We start from the raw sequence: 8,734 nt of genomic DNA, 5'->3' as shown, positions 1-8,734 counted from the left end.
GATGCCTCCTCTTCCTCATGTTCCTCAGATTCAGTCTCAGAGTCCATTTCCTTGCCAATGAACGCCCGAGCCTTCTTGGAGCTGCTCTTCTTGTAAGATGAAGACTTCGAGGATTTTGAGGATTTCTTCATTTTCTTCGCATCATCAGAACTGTAATTCTTGTATTTCTTCTTATTTGATTTCTTTTCCCGCTGAGGACAATCTTGAATGTAGTGTTCGGGTTTCTTGCATTTGTGACAAAGCCTCTTCTTGTAGTCACTGGATGAGGAATCATTGCTCCTTGAGAATTTTCCAAAGCGACCACGTCTTGAGAACTTCTAGAATTTCTTCACGAGCAGTGCTAGCTCATGGCTCAGTTCTTCAGGATCACCAAGGCTGCTAGCAGAATCTTCATCTTTAGATTCAGACGCTGCCTTGGCCTTCAGGGCACGTGATCTGCCATAGCTCGAACCATAGAGATCTCTCTTCTCAGCAAGCTGGAACTCATGAGTATTTAGCCTTTCGAGGATATCAGCAGGATCAAGTGACTTGTAATCAGCACGTTCTTGTATCATCAATGCTAGAGTATCAAATGAGGAATCAAGCGATCTCAGCAATTTCTTCACCACCTCATGGTCGATGATGTCAGTGGCATCAAGTGCTTGAAGCTCATTTGAGATGTCAGTGAGGCGATCGAAGGTTTGGTGAACATTTTCATTGTCGAGTCTTTTGAAGCGGTTGAAGAGGTTGCGAAGAACATTAACTCGAGAGTCACGCTGGGTTGAGACTCCTTCATTGACCTTGGACAGCCTATCTCAGATAAGTTTAGCAGTTTCCAATGTACTCACTCTTCCATACTGTCCTTTGCTCAGATGGCCACATATGATATTCTTCGCTTGAGAGTCGAGTTGCTTGAATCTCTTCACATCAGCAGCATTTAGAGAAGGTGTGACTGAGGGAACACCATTTTTCACAACATACCAGAGATCGTTATCAATTGCCTCAAGATGCATTCGCATCTTATTCTTCCAGCAGAGACCTTGATCATACCTGCGGTCGACATAACTAAAACTCCAGGAGGTTAAACCAAAATTACACAGAACAAGGGAGTATCTTGCTCTGATACCAATTGAAAGTGCGTTATATAGATTAGAGGGGGGTGAATAGGCGATTTTTATGAATTCTTCACTGAGGAATTTGCAGGTGAGGAAATTCCTTAGCGGAGAACTACTAGCAGTAGAATAAGTACTCAAAAGTAAACATAACAGAACACAAGCATAGTCATCATGATGAAATGAAGACAAGCACAGAGTACAGAAAGCGTAAACACAGGATAACACAAGATGAAGACAAACACACTGAAGAAATTGAACTGAGGAAATTGAGAAAGTCTTCAGTCAAAGTCTTCAAACATACATACGAGCAAGCACTCAACACAGTTATGAGGAAATGAAAGAGTTGAGGAAATAGAACCAGTGAGCTTGGTGAAGACAATGATTTGGTAGACCAGTTCCAACTGCTGTCTCAGTTGTACATCTGGTTGGAGCGGCTAGGTATTTAAACCTGAGAACACACAGTCCCGGACACACAGTCCTCACCGTATTCTCCTTGATCTAAGGTCACACAGACCTCGCCCAATCACTCGTGGTAAGTCTTTAGGTGACTTTTGAACCTTCACAAACTTGGTCACTCGGCGATCCACAATTCATCTTGGATGCTCTAGACCTTGACGCCTAACCGTCAGGAAGAAGCACAATCTTCAAAGATAACAAGCGTCGGATCCACACAGGATCAATATCTTCAGTGATGCTCAATCACTTGGGGTTTGTAAGTGTTTGGGTTTGGGTTTTCCTCACTTGATGATTTTCGCTCAAAGTCCTCGGAGGATGGGATGCTCTCAAATGACAAGTGTCAGTTTCTCTCGGAGCAGCCAACTAGCTATTGGTTGGAGGGGGCGGCTATTTATAGTCTACGGAGCAACCCGACATGATAAGACATAAATGCCCTTCAATGATATGATCGTTAGGTGTGTAGATAGTTTGGGACAGCTGGTGCATGGCACAACAACGGTTGAAAATTTGAGTATCAAATTCCTCAGGGCTATCATGTTACTCACTGTGTAGGCAATCCGCACTAGCGAATTCCTAACTCCTCAGTCAGAATAAATTCCTCAGAGACCAGAAGAACTTCGTCTCTATCATTGAAGAATATGAGTGAACTGTATGAGATTTCCAATGGCTTCACTCGAAGGGATTGGTAGGTGTAGGATTTTGAGTTGAGAATCACATGGAAATTTTTCCTTAGTATTTCCTCGACTCCCTTTAACAGTACGGTGTTTCCTATGACTCAAGAAAGAGAAAATGAAACTACGAAAACAAAAGTCTTCATGCTTCATGTTCCTCGAATGAATATCAAGTCTTCAGGATTGCACCAATTTCTTCACTTTCAAAGTCTTCAGAAATCCAAAGTCTTCAGTCGAAGAACTTCATTTTTAGGGGTCGACTTTTTCTGTAAATATCAAACTCCTCATAGACTTATAGACCTGTGTACACTCAAAAACACATTAGTCCCTTAACCTATAAGTCTTCAATACACCAAAATCACTAAGGGGCACTAGATGCACTTACATGTTAGTTGAATAGATAAATCTGAGATTGTGTGATGCATATCGTATAATCATACCCACGGATACTTGAGGTGACATTGGAGTATCTAGGTGACATTAGGGTTTTGGTTGATTTGCGTCTTAAGGTGTTATTCTAGTACGAACTCTAGGATAGATTGAACGTAAAGAATAGCTTCATGTTATTTTACTACGGACTCTTGAATAAATCGATCAGAAAGGATAACTTTGAGATGGTTTCGTACCCTACAATAATCTCTTCGTTTGTTCCCCGTTATTAGTGACTTTGAAGTGACTCTTTGTTGCATGTTGAGGGATAGTTATATGATCCAATTATGTTATTATTGTTGAGAGAATTTGCACTAGTGAAAGTATGAACCCTAGGCCTTGTTTCCTAGCATTGCAATACCGTTTACGCTCACTTTTACCACTTGCTACCTTGTTATTTTTATATTTTCAGATTACAAAAACCTATATCTAGCATCAATATTGTACTTGTATCACCATCTCTTTGCCGAATTAGTGCACCTATACAATTTACCATTGTACTGGGTGTGTTGGGGACACAAAAGACTCTGTTATTTGGTTGCAGGATTGTTTGAGAGAGACCATCTTCAACTTACGCCTCCCATGGACTGATATATTTTAGGTCATCCACTTGAGGAAAATTTGCTACTGTCCTACAAACCTCTGCACTTTGAGACATCAGCAGGCGAGCAACAGGCCCGTAGCAGTAAAGCAACTCGCAGCGACGCGGCAGCAGACCCGCGGGCATAGGCGCGCGCGCACGAGGCCCAGCCAGGGCACAGGCAGGGGAGCCGAGGGTGGCGCAGGCAGCAGCAGCGGCTAGCGGGAGTGGGAGCGGAGTTCGGTCGTGGCAACGACGAGTGCGGGAGTGGCGGCTATGGCGACGGACGAAAGAGGGGAGAGTGGGGAATCGCTGCGGCTCACCGAGAGGGCGCACGAGGGCCCGATAGTGGGTTTAGGAGCTGCAGTGGGCATCGGCGTTGAAGAAGACAGCGGCAACCGAAGCGGAGGAAGATGGCGATCCGGCGAGGCAGAGGGGGCTCCGAGGTCGAAGAGGTCCACGCGGTCGACGTAGCCGACAACGGCGATGCGTACGGACACGCAGCTAGACCGCGGGGAGGCCGAAGGACGCGAGGGCGAGCTCGGCCATGGCGACGACGACGCGGGTGGATCTAAGAAGAGAGAGAGAGAGCGACGAGGAAGAGAGGGGGAGGCTGAGTGGATGAGAACGAGAGAGGGAATCGAGGGGGCGAGGGGGGTTCCTTATCCCCTCACTGGCGACGACGAGCTGGCTCGGTGGCGACCATGCCCCTGTAGCGGCACGGTCGACCGAGACAACAGGTGGGGTGGGAGAGTGGGTCATTGGGCTGGCCTGGGGGTGGACCGATGCCAAGTGGGGGACGGGGCCTCTCCCCTTTTTTTGGCTTCTCCCTTTCTTTTATTTACTTTTGATTTTTCTTTTTCTTTATTTTAAATTTGAATTTGGAACCGACTTCGAATCAACCCGAGCTTAAAAAGTAAAAATCGATGACATAGCACCATTAGCATGATTACTGTTGCATAATTATCCATGCGTTACGCTTTGGTCCCGGTTCGTGAGTGAATCGAGATTAATGACCTTACTCGGGCCTCAATCAAAACCCGGTTTTCTATTAGTGAAAAGATTGAACATCCTTCGCACAATAACTCAGGGAAATCTTATACTACAAAGCTTGGGGCAGATACTAGCTAGGTTCTCCTAAAAAGATTTACTATGTTTAAGTATTTTCTTCAAAAAATGCATCGTACAATTGCTACATTAAACATTATTAGTACTCTCTTTGATCAATTTTATTCTGCACATAAAATTTGGCTAAAATAAAACTTCGTTCAAACTTCATGAAGTTTGATCATATTTGTATGAAAATATCAACATTCACAATATGAAATGAATATTATTAGATGCGTTATGAATTTAATTTTATATTATATAATTTATTAGGGTAGATTCAATATTTTTCATACAAATATGTCAAACTTTGTGAAGTTTCTTTTGCGAGGTAAATAGGAAGTTTGACATCAGACAAATCTTATGTATGGTCTTATATATACATATATGAAGAAAAAACCGGAGGGAGTACATGACTCTTGTTGCACGTCATCAAACCTACTAATCTTTTGTATACAGATTGCACCACAAAATAATTTGAAAACTGAAATCATTTGGACGAGCAAAAGGCTAAACAAAACCAGATATAACAACGTATAACAACCAAAATGAAACGACCAGCTAGAAAGTTAAAAAAACAACAAGTGTCACCCACTCACCCCCCGTCAATGGCGCAGAGACCTACTCGTCTCCAGGACGGCCGCCGAGATGCGTCTGCTTCATCTTCGTCAGCTCCTTCCTCCTCTTTCTCGCCTCCGCTGCCATCACCGCCCTCTCTCTGTCTCCCGCCACAGCACGGCTGCCGCCGCTCTCGGCGCTCGTCGCACACTTCCTGTCGACGTCAAGCCCCAGCGTGAGCGAGCACGGGTCGTCGTCGGTGTCCTCATCGGCCGTTCCGCCGCAGGTACCCTGGCTGGCGCCCCCGCTCGTTGTCTCATGGAGCGGCTGCGCGTAAGATGCCGCCGGCGAACCATGTGGGTCGGTGACGACGGGGTAGTACCACGCGCAGGGCGGAAAGCAGAGCGGCGGGGCATGTCCAGTGCTGATGGCGCCGCCCGGGTTGCTGGCGTTCGGATTGTACCCCGGCCAAGAGCCCCAGACATACGGCACCGGCACGGCTGGGGGCCCAGCTGTTGCGTAAAGGAAGCCCGGCCCAGGGGGTGCGTCCAGCGGGGCCGCCGTGGACAGCGTGGCTTCTGCCCGCTGCTCCGCTGGTGGCGTCGTGTCCATGGACGTTACCACCGGCGGCGGCGCCTTCTCTGCCGTCTTCGCAATAACCTGTAGATGGAGAAAAGCATTCACGATAGTCAGGATCACAGCAAGCTTTCGCTCCAGGTGTTTGGTTCTGGTTTCACACAGAAGGACGATTCAAAAACGCCATTGGTAAAGCTCCAAAGACCTGGACAAGCCAGCAAAAAGCTCGTCTCAACAAGCAGGGCAACCTACCTAGCTACTCCTACGTCTCTTGTCGGCATGAGCGGTAGAACAGCAGAAGCGTGTGCGGCAACTTTGGGCCACAAATTAAAGAAGAAAGCAATCTTGGCAGAAAGCCAAATATAGAAAACACGGATGTCGTTTTATCCATACATATGGCATCAAGAACTACGTACTCCAGCTCGGTACTTGGGTTCCAATTCGACTATGACTTGTACTAGTATTTCCGATGACTGCTTGATGGCCTACCTAGCGACTACTACTGAACTGGGGTACTACAGTAGTAAAGTGCAGTCATGTGGCTCGCTTTCAGGGGAACAACTGGAGGCTCCGAACATGCTAGATTCTCTCTGCCCTGACTCTAGTAATTACTCCTACTAATAAAGATCACTAAAATAATGGAAGCGGCAGATGATGTCGTGCCTGTTCTTTCAGCTGCTTGTTCGTCTCCTGGAGTGTGAGATACTCTTGCATCGCCGTCTCCTTCTCCTGCGCAAACAAAGGGAGAATTAACATAGGTTAAGCCTAAAGTTTGTTCCTGCTAATTGCCATTCTTGCTGCTACATAAACCTATCGGTATTACCTTCTTCATGCTCTCGTTTTGTGACGACAAGTCCGCAACTTTCCTCGCCAGTTCGTCTCGGATCGCCTAAATTAAGACAACACTATATAAAGCTGGAGTAGCTCGCATGAATTGTATACAGAGAGATGGTTTTATACCAACGCTGTGAAAGCCAAGATATTATAACCTGACGGCGGAGTATGGTTTGGCGCGCAGACTCCCGGTTCGCGAGCACGCGCCGCAGCCGCTTTGCCTCCTTCTCAGCCTGTTGGATCCGCACAAGAAACTAGGGGTCAAGTGAGAGCCGGCACAGGTTTGCATCCACGCGACATAGCCGCTGAGTTACCTCGGTGAGCGTATGCCGGGGCCTTGGGCCGTAGCCGCCTCCACCTGGAGCCGCCGCGGCCACCCGCGCCTGCTGCGAGGGACACCCGGCGCTGGAGCTGCTGGAGCACGACGACGCCTGGATGCCGACCTTGCCCAGCTCCAGGCTCAGCCTCGTGCTCGCCAGCTCCTCCTCCTCCTCGCGGCTGGCGCCATGCTGCGGCGCCGCCGGGTGCGCGGCGGGAAGAGCTGCTGGCCCCGAAACGCCGGCCATGTTGGCCAGTGCCATGGCCGCGTCGAGCTCGACGTCGCCCGAGACGCCTCGGCGGCATTGCCGCTGGCCGCTACGATCAGACATGGGAGCAACCGGGACAATCTGGGCATCTGCAGCAGACACGGGGTGGGAGTTGATGCCAAGGCGAAGGGAAGGGCGGCGGCCGGTGCCCTGCTCAAGTACACACCTTGCCCTGGCCCGTGCCCGGCCGCCACGTCTCCACGCCACAGGACGTCACGTAGGTAGCACGGACACGTGGCGGACATGCGTCAGCCGTCCGCTCGCTTCCTCCCGGTGGGCCATTGGCGTCAGTGGGATGTGGCGCCGTGTGGTAGTATGGCCGCATCGGACTTACACATGGACCGCTGAACAGCCAGGAGGAGCAGTGGAAGCTCGGTGCCCTCCACGGGTGTGGGACCCAAAGGGCAAAGATGGGGCCGCGCGGTCAGTAGGAGGAGCAAACGGTGCCGCGTGTGAACGGGACATGACAGGCTGCGGGCGGGGGGCGGGCAACGGCCTGGAAGACCACGCTTGGCTCAGTCGGTTGAGATGGTGTTTGGTTCTCTAGTCCTATGCCTTTTTAGTTTGTAGGATTTTTTAAAAAAAACTCTAAAAGAGGTGCTTATAAGGACTTTTAGCAAAAAGTCTTAAAAAAATCACATCCTGTTTGATTTACTAGGGACTTTTTATAGTCCCAACACAAAAAAGTCCCTGAAACTAAACACCCCCTGAGTATCACTGAGTCGGAGAAGTTACCTGGCTGCTAAGGCTGGTCGTAATGATAGTATCATAGCTAGTATCATGCATGTCAACTAGACTATTTTGCTGAGGTGGCATAAAATTAAATGAAAAAAAGAGCGTTGAGTATCATATTATGATACCGTATCATATTAAATACTATGCTAATATGTGTCATGCATGGCAATAAATAAGGCTACCTACAGTACTAGTATATGATACTGTGCATTACAGAGGTAGTATCATACCTTAGTATCATGTGCACGATACTAAGGTATGATACTACCCATTACAAGCAGCCTAAGAGCATCTCCAACAGGCGCCCAACGCGCCGCGCGCTAAAAACTGCTTTGTCGCGCATCCATCGTCTGGTTTAGCGCAGCGCGCAGCACTGGCTCCAGTAGCCGCGTTAAAATGCAGCGCGCGCCGCTCCAGCAGCGCGCGCTCATTCTATAACATTTTTACATCGGAAGCATAGATAAAAAATGATAGATTGCATAAATAAAAAATGATGCAAAGGTATTTTACATCGGTGCAACTAGATATTTAGTTTGAAAGCATAGATAGATAAAACTACGGTGCAACTAGATAGAAACTACCACGGCATACATAGATAGAAACTACTCCAAGTCGCTACCATCATCACCATCATCATCCTCGTCGGTGTCGTCCGAGGTATCGAGCCACATGTCGAAGCAACGTTCATCGTCTGCCATGAAGATCGACCTCCCACCTGCTGCAACGATATCGGACTACGCATTCGCCAATGCCTTCCGCCGACGCCGGTCCGCCCGCTTCGCGCGGCGCCTTGCCTCATCTCCGCCCAGTAGGCACGCTTGTCCTCCTCGGCGATGACGAGGCGGCGCAGCCGCCGAGCGTGGTCGGCACGGTCCATGTCGGTGATGAGACGCGGCGGAGGGGCGACGCGCTGCGCCTCCTCGCCGTGAAGACGTCCCGGAAGTTCATCTGCGACCGGGGCCTCTCCAAGCGCCACGCCGTCGCGTCGTACGCGCGGGCCGCCTCGTGCGTGCTCCGGAACGACCCGAGACCGAGCCGGACGTCGCCGGACCAGATCTCGGTGGAGTACCAACCGTTGGGACGCTTGCGGACGCCGCGGTAGCCCGA

General features: G+C 49.0%; 1 protein-coding gene across 1 annotated transcript; it reads right to left on the bottom strand.

Moving 5' to 3' along the window:
• Positions 1 to 4,681: 4,681 nt before the first annotated feature.
• Positions 4,682 to 7,025, bottom strand: LOC123106808 (uncharacterized). Its single transcript, XM_044528850.1, has 5 exons — positions 6,620 to 7,025; positions 6,461 to 6,538; positions 6,295 to 6,360; positions 6,135 to 6,200; positions 4,682 to 5,555 (listed from the first exon to the last, which is right to left on the bottom strand). Exons 1-5 carry the CDS (start codon positions 6,953 to 6,955, stop codon positions 4,959 to 4,961), a joined length of 1,143 nt encoding a protein of 380 aa, XP_044384785.1. The 5' UTR covers positions 6,956 to 7,025; the 3' UTR covers positions 4,682 to 4,958.
• Between the last annotated feature and the right edge of the window lie 1,709 nt (positions 7,026 to 8,734).

The sequence above is a fragment of the Triticum aestivum genome, chromosome 5A (genome assembly GCF_018294505.1).
Source record: "Triticum aestivum cultivar Chinese Spring chromosome 5A, IWGSC CS RefSeq v2.1, whole genome shotgun sequence".
In the NCBI taxonomy this organism is placed as follows: domain Eukaryota; kingdom Viridiplantae; phylum Streptophyta; class Magnoliopsida; order Poales; family Poaceae; genus Triticum; species Triticum aestivum.
The sequence above is the reverse complement of the archived record's forward strand: the minus strand, read 5'-3'. Positions and strand labels throughout refer to the sequence as shown.